General features: G+C 40.3%; 2 protein-coding genes across 3 annotated transcripts in view; both read left to right on the top strand.

Moving 5' to 3' along the window:
- Window positions 1-4701, top strand: part of GPR176 (G protein-coupled receptor 176) — a 42212-nt gene extending 37511 nt beyond the window's left edge. The window contains exons 2-3 of the mRNA XM_086748976.1: window positions 1011-1263; window positions 2909-4701. Coding sequence (XP_086605102.1) covers window positions 1011-1263; window positions 2909-4016 — 1361 coding nt within the window. The 3' untranslated portion in view covers window positions 4017-4701. The remainder of the gene's footprint in view (window positions 1-1010; window positions 1264-2908) is intronic.
- A 7381-nt stretch (window positions 4702-12082) lies between these two features.
- Window positions 12083-16521, top strand: part of FSIP1 (fibrous sheath interacting protein 1) — an 81183-nt gene continuing 76744 nt past the window's right edge. The window contains exons 1-3 of one of the 2 annotated variants that reach the window (XM_086749001.1): window positions 12083-12288; window positions 12518-12696; window positions 15456-15645. In XM_086749001.1, the coding sequence (XP_086605127.1) occupies window positions 12583-12696; window positions 15456-15645 (304 nt within the window). In that variant the 5' untranslated portion in view covers window positions 12083-12288; window positions 12518-12582. Of the gene's footprint in view, window positions 12289-12517; window positions 12697-14013; window positions 14140-15455; window positions 15646-16521 lie in introns of those variants that run through there. The other variant, XM_086749000.1, reaches the window with a different exon arrangement.

Genomic DNA, 16521 nt, shown 5'->3' with positions numbered 1-16521 from the left:
AGGAGAGATAAAATCCTATGTTCTGAGTGTATTGGTGTGCATTAGAAGGGGCCCAGAGCAGCATGCAGTAAGAACAGATTGCTTCAGTTACTCTTGTGCTGTTGCTGTGTGACTTAGAATCATAGGGAAATTTGCAATGGGAAAATTGTTTCTATGATAGAGTATTTATTCCTGAATTTGGACAGAGTGAGATACAATGATAAGGGAAAAATACTATCTTTCTTTCTCTACTTCTGCTCCACTGCCATCCCTTCAGCCTATTTGAAACAAATGTGTTTGTGTTTCAGGTGTAGGGATCCAAAACAATGGGTTGCATTCTGTGTGTACTTTTGTGAAGCTATGTGCATCGAGTCTTTTTTTTTTTCTTTTTTTTTTGCTTGTCCTATTTGTTTAATTACATGTTATTACGTATATATAGAATCTCTCGGGAAATCAAATTATCAAATTTCTTCTGGATGTAGCTTCACACATGCCTGTCTGTGCCACTGAACTGGTCAGTGGAAAGAAAAGCATGCTGCTGTGATCTGTTTACACACAGAGACAAACAGATTAAAACTATATATTTCTATTTATATTTTAATGATATTTATTTATTCTTTAAAAAAGAATCATGCACTAGTTATTAAAATGTGAGCATGCTAGCAAATTTCTGTATTTGAATACTCAGGATGGCTCATTTAATGCAGGAGTCAACATAAACATCTAAAAACATGGTTTGGATATTCTGCTTAGGCATTTGCCTCTGAAATTCCCTAATTCATTCATTGCTAGAATGTGGAAGGAGATAGCCGGGGAGTAATTGTTTTCAGTCATCTGATTTATAAAGCCACTACAGACTTTTTAGTTTGAGCACTGTGATGGCTGAAATCCGTGACTCCTGGCAAACTCCACAAACAAGTATTTGTATTTGCAGTACTAGGGAACATTCAAATCTGTTAAAATTATTGTTGTTGGGTTTGGGGGGTTGTTTGTTTGTTTTCTTTATTTATCCTTCCTGTCTGTACTCACAGGTAACATCACGGTGCTGTGGTCAACTTGCAGAACATCAGCACTTAAATCTGTAACAAACCGATTCATTAAGAATTTGGCCTGCTCGGGGATCTGTGCCAGCCTAGTCTGCGTGCCTTTTGACATTGCTCTTAGTGCCAGTCCACACTGCTGCTGGTGGATCTATACAATGCTATTCTGCAGAATTGCCAAGTTTCTGCACAAAGTCTTCTGCTCAGTGACCATCCTTAGTTTCCCAGCCATTGCTCTCGACAGGTAAGAGATAAAATTTGCCAGAATCCTTGATTTTTCTTTCTTCTTTCTCCCTTTGAAACCCTTTTCTCCCTTTCATATTGGTCTTGCTCTTGTTCCAGTGCTTTGCTCACAGTGTGCAGCTTCACTTCTTTCTACAACGTATTGGGATAAATATTCTTCTCTGTAACATTGAAAACTCTTAGTTTTCAGTTTACTCTGATATCTCTGGACATTTATAAAGGGCTTTGAGTCTATAGATTTGTCTTCAGAGAAGTTTTTATCCTTTCTTTCTTTCTGTTAATAATTCTTGTTCAGTAATGGAACTTGAAACCAGACAACTTCAGACTATAGACAAGGTGCACATTTTTAACTGTGGAAGTTGAAAACCATTGCCTGTTAGAAGAATTTACCAGTGCCTGAGGTAGATTATCCATCAATTTCAAATTTCAGATGTTGATTTGTTTTTTAAAAAAACAAACAACATTAATACAAACAGAATCAATTCAGAGAGTTTTTCTGTTTAGAAGATGAGTCTAAAACAAAAGTGGACCTTTGGACTGTCTGAGTTTTTGGATTCCATTCATTTTGTGTGTTATTATTAGCAGTCACTGAACCCACCTAATTGCGCAGCTCTATCATCTTGACAGTGACTGTAAGTCAGGTGTTTTTACAAAAGGGTAGATACTGCTTTAATACAGTTTACATTACTAAAACAGTGAGTTTATACATTAGATAAAATTATTGTTATTCTGTTACCTTGTCTCACCACAGAATACGTTAGCTCTGCAAAACCAAACTGTACTCCTAATAAAGTTATATGTCTCTAATATTAATGTCCTGATAAATGCAGTATCACTATCTCTAATGCACATCGGTGTTGCCACTGGAACAGCATGTCATTTGCCCTTCATCAGTAAAACTTACGATATTCTTCAAAAAAGCACAAACTGCTACCACTTATAACTGAGAAAAGATAGGTTTCTCATGAAAAGTCTGTGATATTAAAAGGCCACAGTAGAGGCCACACTGCCTGAAATGTGAAGTGCATGTCAGAGATGCTTTTTTTTTTTTTTTTTTTTAAATGTACACACAGTGTTCAGTGTTTGACTACTGTTTTGCTCAGGGCCTTGCCAACCAGAGCTTGTGCAAAACAAAACCCAATTGTACTTCCAATAGATGGGTTAATCTAATTTGTGACCAACAGCTTTTTCCAAATATCCAGAAAAAAAATCTGTCATAAAGCAACTTTTCAAGTCAACTATGAGTCTGGCCTTTCAATGGCACATATCTATGCCTCCATCATGTTTTCTGAAATTTTGTGCTGTGTGCAATATACTGTCCAATTTACAAGTAAATGATGAAATCTTCAAAATAATGTTCATGCACATTAGACAAAGTGATATCATCCCAATTGCTGAAAGAATTGTTCACCACCAGTATTATGATCCTAAAGTCTGAATATTCAGGGTTTTTTTACTGAGAGACCTGCAAAGGCAAGACCCTTAATTTTTTTTTTTTTTTTTTCCTCTCATAAGCAGGTAGTCAGCTGGCAACCTAGTTAGGGATTTGGGGCAGACAGCTCCTGACAGGCTTCTCCTAAGCTCTATGCTCATTATAGAGTTCACCCTTTGCATTGTATCAGTTGTATTTTTTTTTTTTTTGACAGGTACTACTCTGTTTTATACCCGCTGGAAAGAAAAATATCTGATGCCAAATCCCGAGACCTAGTTATCTATATCTGGGCCCATGCAATAGTGGCCAGCATTCCAGTATTTGCTGTGACCAATGTGTCTGATATTTATGCCATGTCTACCTGTTCTGAATCTTGGAGTTACTCCCTCGGCCACCTGATATACGTCATCATCTATAACATCACCACTGTGATTGTACCAGTGGCTGTGGTGTTTCTCTTTATGATTCTTATTCGCAGGGCACTGAGTGCAAGCCAGAAGAAAAAAGTCATCATAGCTGCCTTAAGGACCCCTCAGAATACAATTTCTATCCCTTATGCCTCCCAGCGAGAAGCTGAGCTTCATGCCATGCTGCTTTCCATGGTTATGATATTTATTTTCTGCAGCGTCCCGTATGTGACTTTGGTGATTTACCGCACCATACTCAATATTTCAGATATTTCAGTCTTCTTGCTCCTCACTGCCATTTGGTTGCCCAAAGTCTCTTTGCTGGCCAACCCATTGTTATTTTTAACTGTTAACAAATCTGTACGGAAGTGCTTAGTGGGGACAGTAGTACAGATGCACCAAAGGTATAGCAGGAGAAACATTGTCAGCTCAGGTGGTGTTACAGATGCTAATCTGGAGCCCAGTGTCCGTTCGGGGAGCCAGCTTCTGGAGATGTTCCATATTGGGCAACAACAAATCTTCAAGCCAACGGAAGATGAGGAGAATGAGACCAAATCCATTTGCTCTGGTGAATTTCAGCAGAAAGAAATTCCTACCACCAGTTTAGAGGCAGGAGAGACTTCGGTTCACAAATTTATACCGCAGACGAATGCAGACTCTGCAGCTCAGGTGGCGCCAGCTGTGCCCACAGAAGCTGATATGGTAAATGACAGGTATGCCATGCAGTTTGGTTTTGGACCCTTTGAGCTGCCTCCACAGTGGCTCTCAGAAAACCGAAACAGTAAGAAGCGACTCCTGCCTCCTTTGGGGAATACCCCTGAAGAGCTGATCCAGACGAAACAGCCTAAGTGTAAAGCAGAAAGAAAAATCAGCAGAAACAATAAAGTCAGTATCTTTCCCAGAGTGGATTCTTAGTAACAGCAGGAGCTTTAAGTGACAGGGGAAGGTCACCTTCTATTATATGTGTGATCCCATGGATCTTTGTTATGCTGAAGTTTGTTACAGGCTGATTTTTTGGTGCCAAATGTAATTTAAACAAACAAACAAAGTGAAACATATATACAAGTGTTCCTTATTAATTTGTTTCATGAAAATAATGTATGAAAAGATGGTGATTCTTAGTTTTATCTGTGAAATATCTAAATGGTACCTGCCTGATTAACTTTCAAAAAGTACACGTGGCTTTGGGAACACTTTGTACAACTGAAGTACGGAAATATGGCAGTTAGTTTGCTGGGAAACCTCATGTTGTATTAAAATGGACAGGGTATCAAAGTAACTTAATAGGAAAGGCGGTAGGGAGCAGAAGACAGGCGCAAACTGGGTAAGTCCTAACCACCTGGACACGGACACAGCAAGGTACTGTACATTTCAGTAATGAAGTAAGATGGACTATTAAGTACGTCTGTTTTCTGTTAAGCCCATTTCTTAAATCAGTGTTAAAAAGAAAACTTGCTGGACTTTTTGCACAAATTAGTTACCAAGTATCTGCCAAACCTCTAAACTTTTTTAAAACCTAAACCTCTTTTTTTTTGGCTTAAAACTTCAGCAAAGCCAAGGATACCTAAATTGGCATGAATGTCAAACCTGAGAAAGATTTTTTTTTTTTTTTTTTTTTTAAAACATGTATTCTTGTAGTTTTAAGTAAAAACAGGATTGGAGACCATGCAGAACAAATCCTGACTCCAGTAAACAAGTATGTATGTGCCAAGGGCACAAACAGAACACTTTGGTCCTGTGATAAAAGGCATATTCAAATGTCCCAACAGTGTAATGTATGTCTTGTGTAAGCAACCAAGGGGTCAACCATAAAATAGACTTATCTGCTGGTGCACACTGCTGGTTTTTTTTTTATGGGAAAACTAGCAAATGAAAGAAATTGGTCAGAAAAGCTGGTAGCCTTGTATTGAACTGCTGAGTGAGGAAGCTGGTAACAGACCCCAAAAGGCAAGGCTTGTTAATGTTATTGCTCTACTATTGTCAGAGGTAGGGAGGTTTTCCTTCTGCCTTCACAGATACAGATACTAACCATCCTACTCCACTCATCTCATGGAGTAGACCACCCCAGTGTATGAACATGAGACTTTCAAATCTGGTGCCTAATTCCGGAGTGAATGAGTCATGCCATCCCTGGTATGAGCACACCAGCCTTTCTAGGAGAGTTCAGGCATTGTACTGCAGCTTGTCCCCCTGTATCATCACAGGCGTTCTGTCTCGTCTATACTGAGTGTGAATTTTAAACTGTATCAGTCTGTTAGATGACCTGAAACTATTGTAACCCTGGCATTTTAATCCTTGTTCAGCTGCAAGTAGTCTTTCCTTCTTCCTTATCAGCATTCACTGGTGTCTCCGTGGGTAGTTTCTTAAAAGCACAACCTAGTAACATCTCTGTACTTTCCTTGTGGTTCTCCTGTACTTTAGCCCTTTGGTGCATGCTGAACCGTTATCTGTAGTTACTGCCTGTTTGTGGAAGTAGTTTTCTTTAAAGCATACTTTTAAACGGGTAAAGTGAAGAATCTTGCCAAGTTCACAGTAATTTACTAAATCAACTGGTTAATGTTAAAAGTTAGGAAAAATTCTTCTGAAGCAGAATTTGGAGATGTACTTGTTCTTACTTTGACATGTTTGAAGAAAGTCATCAGCTTCCAATGGCTCCACTCTGATGGATTTCTACAAGGCATTAAAAGCAAATGTTTTAATAAAAATGTACTTTAGAAAAGTTTATAAATTACTGTGTAAATGATGTTTTTCTCCATTTCCTCTTTGGTTTCAGTGCTCTTCACTTCTTGCACATTCAAGAACTTGTCAGCTTGGGAGTGAGGAGCAGTCTTCAATGGGTCCAGATGGGTGGCGGGAACCCCAGCTGCTCTGCTTCTTAGATACAGAGATGAGAAGGCAGACATAGCTTGCCTAAAATCAGACAGAAGAAATATTCCAGGAAAAGGTGTTCTTTCTGTGGGTGAAGTAGAGAAGTCCCATAGCAAACATTTTTTTTAAGTGTTGATGAAAAGCCATTTAATGGAGTGTTTGTTTTCCCAAAGATAGTGAAAGAACAGATGCCATTCAAAAAATCCTGAAAACCTAAAAAGCAAAGTAGAAGTTATAGTTTCTTTATGAATTTTGATTAAATTCAATATTTATGTCCCACTTACATGTAGATACTGGTCAAAGTCTCTGTGCTTAATGAATGTGGATAAATGGTTACTCATATCTGAATTCCTTTGAGGAAAGCAGATTTAGTCTTAGTTTTGTCCCTTTCATGTTGAATGAAATGCTAATGATAAATTCGAAGACCCAAATTGCATAGAACTTAGTTTCATCATATCTGGAAAGTGGGGAGTTTGTCGTGGTTTTTGACTGTTGAGGCAAAAATATCTTTTTCTTTCAAAGAGGACACATGTAAAAACTTGCTTGTGTACTTCTAGCAAATTGTATCTGAAAACATTGAAACCTTTCACAAAGAAATTAACTAAGGTGGTTTTCCATACCTGAAGAATTTTTTGGGAATGTTATCTTTTAGTCTTTTAGTCCCTCTTTCAACAGTTTATCCATGTGAATGTTTAAGGGAAGTGGAAAAAAATACACAAAACCACATATTTGCATAGAAAAAAATAATATGTGTAAAATTCATAATATAGTCTCTGCATTAGAATTGTGATCAGAAAACAGTAATTCAGGAGACTATGCAAGATGGTATATTTGACTTGTAGAGTTTGATTTTTAACTTCATCTAAGACAGTGGTAACTTTGAGTCATTCCTGCTTTCTTGAAATGATTTCTACTGGGCAAAATGATTTCCAGCATCCAGTTTGAAAAAAAAAAAAACAAACCCCCAAACACCAAGACTTGTTTTCTTCTTTATCATCACATTAAAGATAAGCAAAAGTGGTGGGTTTTTTTTGTTATGATGGTTGTTTTTAACCACCATAGGTGTTGGTAAGATAAATTTTTCTCTCCAGATTATTGGTGAAAGAAAGTGAAGTACAAAGCAAAGCTCTGGGAATTGACAAAGTGAAAGCCTGGGGTAATGTGGCCTGTGAGATTAGATTTAAATGCTAAATCTTACTGCTGGAGAATAAACTTGGAGGAAGGAAAGTTAAAACTAATTATCTAGCACTTACGGAAAAAAAAAACCCAGAAAATGGAGCTCATACTAAATGAAGCAAGAAATACTTTAAAAAGGATGAAAAGACTGTGGGGACAATGTCCATTTACTGTTCCTAGATATCCTCAAGAAATGCTGTTCAAGTCAAACAAACATCATGTAAAAATAAAAAAAATAACCCCACACAGTCCTTCAGCACCAAATAATGCTATATTGATTGGCTACTTGGCAAAAATGGATTTTGCACAATGGGATAAACTGCCAGAGAAAAGCAGTTGTTTTCTAGAAACTCCTCACATTCTACTCTATAACAGATTTCATTAAGCTGCAGTAATGTAATGAATGCATTTGTTCTTTTTTTAAAAAGACTTCAAAATATACCTATAGATAATGTTTTGCAGAAGAGGCTGACTTGGTTTCTGTAGTGAGTTTTCTTCTATTTTGTTTCCTGTTTCCTGGGAAAATATTCCTGTATCACTGGGCTGTATCTTGAAGAGAGGAAAGAGGCTGTGGTTCGAGATCAGTAGGACTGGGACGTAGCAGTTGGTTCCAGCTGAACAGGAGCTGTCCCGTAAGCTGCTGGGAAGGTAACCAGCTCTGGAGGTGATTGCCTGTCCCACAGAACCCAGGCAGTTCCTCTCATTCATGTCACCTGACCTTGCACTGCATAATTAGATAAAGAATGTAAACATTAAAAAAGCAAAATCCCTGCCTTCTAATCTTGTTTTATGTAAGTTACTGTGTAATTGTGCTTTAACCTATGTAGAAATCAATATGAGATAAGCAATGAGTTTAGGGTTGGGTTTTTTTTGGCTATAAAGGACTCCCTCCCCCCGCCCCCCCCGAAAAAAAAGATACAGTCAAGGTAATTTATTTCAAACTTAAAACATTCTTACCTGTGCAAAAGACTGCTTCTTATTTCAGTTGAAGTTACTTTCTGTTTCCAAGTAGGGATATTAGCAAGATTTCTAAATGAGTTATAATGATGTCTTTAACTATCAAACTACGACCACAAGGTCAGTCACTGCATTCTTCAGTAATCTGTAGTTCAAGGACAGTTTAGGAAAACAAAACAACAAAACAAAACACATCTGGTAGAAAATTGCAGAACTCCAGATGCAGATGCTTGCACTCATGAGCAAGTTGATTTTTCCCCTCCTCTGGAGGACAGAGAAGGAATAGTAGGAAACCGCCCAAAGTGATCTTTTTCAGGTCTGTTTTTAAGCTGCTATAGCAGCCAAAGGCAGTGAAGACTGCACAGAGGCTGATGTTTCTGATTGCTTTCTTCAAGGACAACAATACAAGAGTGGGATGCAGAAGCATTTTCCATCTCGGTGAAAGCCCCTCTGCACGTGCATACGAGCAGTTCTCTTATTTCTTCTCTGTGAGGAGAAAGTGGACCATTTTTTAAAGACAGCATAAAGAACATCAAGTCAGGTCCAGTTCCTGAATACACACTTGCTAACGCAAACCAGGTTTCTCCACACAGCTGTTCTTTCGCATCCTGAGGTTCCCTATGGCTAAACATAATGCACTGAGATGGTGATTTACTCCAAAAGCACCTTTGTGCACAGCACTTACCTAAGCAGTGTTCTATCTTCTTTGCCTCTATTTTCTGTAAAACTAAATCCTCTACTTTTTGCCTGGATCATATCCTAAGCCACTGAGGAAGGTCCTTAGACACTTCTAGGATCTCATTCTTCTGGTGCCCATGCTAACTTCAACACACTGCACTCCATGGTGCTGAGACATTTCAACACAACACGGTCTATTTTGAGGTGCTGCTTCCTAAACTGTGGTGTTTGCCAGCAGAATAAGGTGTGGCAGCATGGAAGACAGTCTTGTCAAGGCAGGACCTTTCCCAATGCAAGTCAAAGAATGAAAACCTGGCTTTATTCAACACAGCAGAACTTTTACCATTGATTCCGTACATAGCATTTCCTTCTCAGCTGACAGGTTACTATGCTGTATCACTATTGCTGATCAGGCACACACTGCAGAACACCACTCATCCTCGCCCAGGGTTTCTGGAAAAATTGGAATATGGCCCAAAATTCCTGGCTTTTTGCCCTTGACTTGGCACATACCAGTCAAAAGATATTAGTACATCACCTATTTGTCCTTTGCAAGAAAAGCACCTGTTTATTCCCCTAACATTTAGGGGAGTTACTATAAGGAAAATTAGCTGTGCTTCCAGTGTGCTGGAACTATTACAGTCTACGTTAAAAATACTGCCTATGGTAAAGAAAAGCTACTTCAGGTGAGGCCACAAAAGAACACTAAAAATATCAAAGAATAATAACCATTAAACAAAGTCTTGATAATTTGCCCTCCAACCTGTATGAGACAATAAAAGTGTTTTGGCTATGTTTGTGTATTAACTCAGCAGAGGAGTATGAATATAAGCAGTAGTAATTATATTTTCCCCCCTCACTTGTGTTACTTCTTGACTGGATTAGGGAGAAAAGGATAAATGAATTGTTACTATGGTGACTGTGTTCTCAGTATCAAGACAGCTTGTGTAAATGTGTCTTCATCATGTTGCAACCCATATTTTAGGATGAAAAGCACATCTTGGAGTGCTTTTCTTGCTGTGCCCTTTCTAGACACAAGAGTTGTCTCCAATTCAACACTTTTTTTTTCCTTTATCCTTGTCATACTTCAGATAAGTATCTACTTTATCATGAAACAAAACTGACCTATTCCCAGAAAGGAAAAAAAAAAAAAAAAAAGAAATCACATCCTTTGTTCTGCTTTTCTAGTTCACACTTCATTATTAATACACCTTTCACCTGTAAAAGTACTTGAGTTTCTGCAATATTTAATGATGTTTTACAAAGTTCAGTCCTCTTATTGCAGATAGGGCCTCTTCTGGCCCTATTTGGCAGGATTTGAGATGAGCTCCACGAACCTCTTCTCTTCCTCTCTGAGTCTTCTAGGACACATAACACTCGGAGACCGTAAGATCAACTGTGGTTTGAAATATCCCTGCTAAGCCACAGTTACTAACTCTAGGATGTGACAGCCTCATAGAAAACCTTCACTTATTCTGTGTGGACAAGCAGCAGTCAGGAGCCTATTCCTGTACCACTTTCAGAGATTTATATCCATTTGATTACCAAACACAGAGCTGGACACACTCCTTTCATCTGCTCCTCTGAGGTTGTAGGCAGCCTGTAACAGGAGAAGCTGAGAGCAAGTCAGTGAGCTGTTGAGCATATATACTCTACTGTAGAAAGAAATACTGGGGTAGTTACACCTTGCTGATTTCCACACCTTGTTATTCGTAGTTAATATAATTCCTAATACAGCAAAAGGCAGATTTTAGTTTAGCTCTGAACTATGTTGTCCATTCTACTGCTTTCTCATTGTAATTACTAGCCTTAAATACTCAACTTGTGGATATAAACATTCAGTCTTCTGGTTTCGCTTCAAATCATCATCTGCACCATCTGGAAAGCACAACACATTCCAAACACCACTACGGTATTTCATTAGTAGTCGCAGGATTAATGTTAGAATTTTAATATATCCCCATATGAGGACAGACTGAGAGAGCTCGGGCTGTTCAGCCTGGAGGAGGCTCCAGGGAGACCTGATAGTGGCCTTCCAGAACCTAAAGGGGGCCTATAGGAAAGACAGGGAGTGTAGGGATAGGGTGAGGAGTAATGGTTTTAAACTGGAAGAGGGTAGGTTTAGATCAGGCATAAGGAAGAAATCCTTTACTGTGAGAGCAGTGAGGCTCTGGAACAGGTTGCCCAGAAAAGCTGTGGATGCCCCATCCCTGGGCCAGGTTGGATGGGGCTTTGAGCAACCTGGTCTCATGGAAGGCGTCCCTGCTCAGGGCAGGGGTGTTGGAATTAGATGATTGTTAAGGTTTCTTTCAACCCAAACCATTCTATCACTCTATGAAATGCAGGTAGTTCACTACTGTATTTTATTTGTCTTTAGCTCTTGACTGTAAACCACATGGCATTGTTATTCCACTAAATACCAGCAAAAATTGTTGTTCTTTTACTGGCACTTCCAGGAATACAACAGTAAAATGCCATACACTATAAGCATAAATAAAAACTCTACTCTTGGGAGCATGTAGTCACTGTCTGTGAAGTAAGATTTTAGCAGAAAAATTTGTTAATCAAGCCTTACTTTGAACAAGATGCAGTTTATTTATTGTAAATTTTTTTCCACCAATGTAAACCTGATTTTAACATAAATAGGTATCAAAGGAAGTTGTAAGGGCCAGTAACAGTATCTAGTTTTTACAAGTTAATCAGAACACAGGAACCAATCATCACATCCTACTTAAATGTAGAAAAGAAATAAAAAGACATGGGATTAGGAAGGTAATTACATTCCCCTTATTAATTAAAATTAATTATAAACAGTGAATATTCAGGTGAAAAATGGTGACCACAGTATTAGTTTTAAAGAGTTTATTTAAAACAATCATTCAGCTATCCTTGTTTACAAGTAAACACGACAAAGTTTATGCAGGAAACTAGACAAACAGACTACCAAAAGAAACTATGATCGTTCCCAGCACAGGTGTATTATTTAAAAGGCTCAAGCCAGTCACTTTTTTCTGTTGGATTAAACACCTCAAAAATTGTTCTCTTGTTGAAGCGCGAAAGACAACAGTTACTAGAGTTACCCTATCACGACAACGGTTGCGATTCACGCTTACAACACCCTGGCTAACAGGTTTTAACGCCGTCTTTGAAGGGCCCTCCCCCTCCCCTTACTGGGCGCTGCACACCCCCGGGGCTCGGGGCTGCTCGGGAAACGAGGCAGCGCCAAGCGCACCCGGGGCCGGGGCCGGAGCCGGGCCTGGGCCTCAGCCTCAGCCGGGGCGGCCGCGCCACCTGCCGGGAACACGAGCATCCACCCTTGCTCACGGAGATTTTGGGAAATCCAAGCTTTGACCTCTGTACCTGCGTGCCGCTCAGTCGGCCGGCAACACACGCTTACTAACAGCGAGCCAGGCCCAGGCAACCGAGGGCCTCGGCCTCCGTAGGCGTCGGCGCCACGGAAGGAAGAGCCTCCCCAGGACACGGACACCCGCCGCTGCCCTGCGTCCCGGTGAGTCTCAGTCGGGCTCGGAGATCGGCTCTCCCTTTCCCATGGCCCGGCCTCCCGCTCCCCGGCGCTGCCCAGCTCGGCCGGACCTGGCCCCGCCACACGGACACGCCAGCAGCGGCGCCACGATGCCGCCGCCCTGGGAACGGGCGCGGCACAGCCTAACTATCTGCAGGGGGTGGGAGGGGGCGGGGGGAGAAGGCGCTCTCCATACAGCATTTCTCTCTGTCAGGACGGAAAAGACAGGCTTCAGTGGGTTAGCTGCTGGTTCAGGCTTCGTGAGCAAGTGAGAGCTCGATGACTTTTGCATCCCTGGAAATGGCTAAGAACAACTCCTCCACTGTCACCCCCATCCCGGTGATGGTGCCGCCCCAGTTGAAGGCGGAATCCTGCAATTTTCGCGAGAGCTCGGTGAGTTGGTCGCCATGGGAACGGCTGTGGCGCCTCCGCTGGCCGCTGGGCTGCTGCCCTCCCGCGGTAAGGACGGGGCAGCGACAGCGGGGCTGGGCCTGGCCCTGGCCCTGCCGTGCCGGGGTGCCGGCCACAGACGCTCCCGGGCGGGGAGCGCTCCGCCAGCCCTTTCTCAGGCGGGGCTGTCGGAGCGGCCGTCCCGTCGGAGCAGCGCCAGGGGCTCAGCTTGCCAGCACGGGAAAGGGCTTCCTGTCTGTCTGTCTGTTGAAACCTCCTGTGAGGTTTCTTTTCTTGATTGTTTTTTTTTTTTTTGTGTTCCGGAATCCCTTGTGTCTCAGCTGTTGCTGATCTTTGGCTTCTTCGTTTATGTTATTTTGCGCTTTCTTGTCCGCCCGCCCCGGGTGAGAGCAGCTCTGGAGCAGTGCTCGGGCGTTGCGGGCGTGCGGCCGCCGGCAGAGGCCTGGGGGCGGCCGGAACCCCTCCAGGGGCCGCCGGGTTTCCCGGGCGGGCGGCGCGGGCGGCGGCGCTTCGCATCGGCGGGTGGGAAAGGGCGGGAAGGGGCCTCCGCGACGAGCGAGCCTGAGATTGCTGAGTTGGAAGGAATGAATGAAGATAAATGTCTCTTCTCTGCTCGCTTCTTTATGTTGTGTCGTGATGTTATGGACCTGTGTGCGTGACTCGGTTTGTCCCGTTTCTTGTACCGAAATAAACAGTTGTGTTCACTTGGGCCTTCTGAAAGTTACCAGTGCATGACCCATACTCGAGTATATAACTCGTGTGAATTCATGCAGTTGTTGCAGAGAACCATGCGTTTCTGTTGTTTAAACTCAAAATTGAGTTGGGACTGGGAGTGTCATCGTTTGGATTTTGTAACTCCCCCTCCCCGTTTAGAACTAACAAATATGAAAAGCTTTTGGCTGCTTTATTTGATATGTTCAAGATGTCTGTAAAACTCTCATTCTTTTGTTGATGCTAACTTTGCCAGTCCCATGTTTTTTTAAAAGAGGGAAAAAAAAAGCCATGACATTTCCTTTGTTGTGAGATTACTTTTAAATTCTTTGACAGTAAGCACATTTTAATACTTTGGTTGGCTTGATAGTAAAAATATGTACTTGTACATATATTCAAAAGTGTAATACTTGAGTGGCAAGCTAGTCTGTAGTGGAAAGACCTCTCAACATTGAATTGGTAGGAAGGATTTGAAACTTGTATAATCTACATCTGAAATATTACTGGGCTTGTGTTGCTTTATTATGAAACTGATAGTTTGGAAGCTTGGGGTTTTTTTTTTTTTTTTTTTCCCCAGTTTTAGGACATATGGATATTACAAGGGGGAGCTTGGATGAAATTTCAAGGCTTGCATCTAGCTCAAGAGCTTCTCCTAATTGTAGATCTTTAAATACATCTATGGAGTTATTAACACCAGAGCCATGTTTGCCAAAGGTAATTCTTTTCACCTTCAGCGGGTTAGAAACTCTGCACCTAATTCTTCTTAGTAGAATGCACAAGAAATAAGGTTCTGCTTTTTAAGCTTCATACAGAATTCTGGGTTCTGCAGGTGTGTTAAGGGGTTATGTGAAAGTTCATGAATGTGGGCTGCTTCTTACACGTACATGGAGTGATGTTTAATTATTTACCACAAAGAGGGCCATTCAGCACTATAACCTGGAAAACTTGACTATTTTCCTCTTTATATTAAATCAGGTTATTAAATAAATTCTCTTTTAAGGAAAAGCATTTGAAATTCTGGCAGTAATGTGTAGAGATGCAGCCAGAGACTGTTGATGCATGAGCTAGTATGTGCATAATTTGACTTCTGTCTCATATGTTCTTTTAAATTTAAGTTTGAATAAAAATTATTCTGCTTATTAAAAGAAAGCATTTGGGCAATTCTCACAAGTTGAATTTTCGACTACAAGACTCTCTCAATATATGTTTGAATTAACTTAAAAAAAAATAATTCGTAGTATTCCAAGAAATATGTCAGCTCCAGGGATTCAGCAAAGTCTGTGGGAAGCAGATGTTCATCCATCCTCTGAGAAAATGAATATCGGAGATTAACTTAATTTTGGGAATGGGATATGTGATATGGTTGTTGGGATGTAGGAACTGTGACTTGGGAATTAGAGATTTAGATTGATTTACTTATATTAGTCCAATTGTATTGTACCTCTGTTCATCTGCCTGTAGAATGGGATCATATCTAGATGCTTCACAGAAGTATTATTTTTTTTTTATACACTCACAGTTGGATATTAAGGTTAACATCAGATAACTCTGAATCCAAGTTCTCACCTAAACGTTACAGGCTATTGCATGAAAATTGCAATCTCTTGAGGCTGCTGAATTAAGCATAAGCTTTCAACCCTTCAAAGACTATAAAAAGGTCTATAGTATGAGCAAGAGGTTGGGATGCTACCTGGTGCAGAGCACCCGCAGTGTCAGGAAATGAATGAGGCTGTTGTACACACTGACTCTTAACTGGTTTACTGTACCCGGCATAAACATTTGTAATAATTTCCTAGCCTGGCAATCCCAAATCTGGCAGTCTGTGGAATTATGAGCTTAGAATCAATGTGATATCTAAGAAACAGAACTCTGTATCAAATCTCAAAATCAGTCTTTTATTTAAGAAGTACACTGTAGTCTTGTATGGAATCATTGTTAGCCTTTGTAATAATATGTGATCATTGTGATTACCTTCTTCTTCCCCCTAAAGGCTTCTGTTTTTATGGTGATAATTAATTTGCCTTTCATAGGTTGATTCACCTGTCAGTTTGGCTGGTAGTCATCAAAGAGGCAGTCTAGAAGACTGCTGTCCAGAAGAAGACAAAGCTGATGACAAAGAGAAATCTGATATCAAGGAAGTAAAAACAGATCAGCAAACCACAGTGGAGAGTATAACCTTCTTTTTTCAGAAGTGTGTACTGAACCCCAACGAGTTGTCAGGTGTGGGAATGACCAAAGCTTTCCTGTGTTGTGGCTAGACCAAATGTCATGTTTGTATAGTTTGGGTAAAATTCTGTTAGTAGAGGGAAAAGAGGATACAAATGGGTAAAACTCTAAAAGAGGAGGTGGTGTCAAAATTCATACCTTCACTTCTCACTATTTTGAATCCGTCTTTGAAAGAAATGTGTTATCACTGCCATTGCCACTACAGCATATGTCTTGTGGCATCAATGCAGTGACTTGCACCTTGGCGATGGCCTGAAAGATCCAGAGAAACCATCAGCATGTGTTGCATGGAACCATGTTAGAAAGTGTTTTGACTAAGGTGTTTTTATAAAACTTTTCACAGGGATCATGATAATTTGTTAGGAACTTTGTATCCTAATAATGGTCCACTAGTCCAAAAAATTGGAGATTATAGTTGTAAGTTATAGTATTTAGCAACAGTTATAATATTAAATGACAGAACGATGCTAATACTAATAACATACTTTAAATATAAATATGCAATATCATTTTAATGACAGCCCTTGTAGAAATGCTTCAGATGGCATTCTCTTGGCATTGTATTAATTGTAAAAAATTAACATTCTAGAGCGTCCAACCATTTAAAAATAGAGAAGCAAAGGCTAGTATGTGAAGCAGACAGTTAGGATACCTTCAAGTTTACATAAGATTTTGTGACAGAATTAAAAAAGAAATCCCTTGATTCCTGCTCTGTATTTAACATGAGTTCTGGTGTACTAGTACATACAATTTTTTTTTCTAAACAGTAATCCACTGCAGAGGCTCTGTGGTGATCCCTAACAGACAAAAGTGTATTTTGGTGTCCCAATTGTTAACATTTCAAACAGTATCTTTAAAAGTTTATTTCAT

The sequence above is a fragment of the Chlamydotis macqueenii genome, chromosome 5, assembly GCF_036417535.1.
Source record: "Chlamydotis macqueenii isolate bChlMac1 chromosome 5, bChlMac1.mat, whole genome shotgun sequence".
NCBI classification, from domain to species: domain Eukaryota; kingdom Metazoa; phylum Chordata; class Aves; order Otidiformes; family Otididae; genus Chlamydotis; species Chlamydotis macqueenii.
Note: the sequence above shows the minus strand (reverse complement) of the source record. Positions and strands in the feature narration are given on the sequence as shown.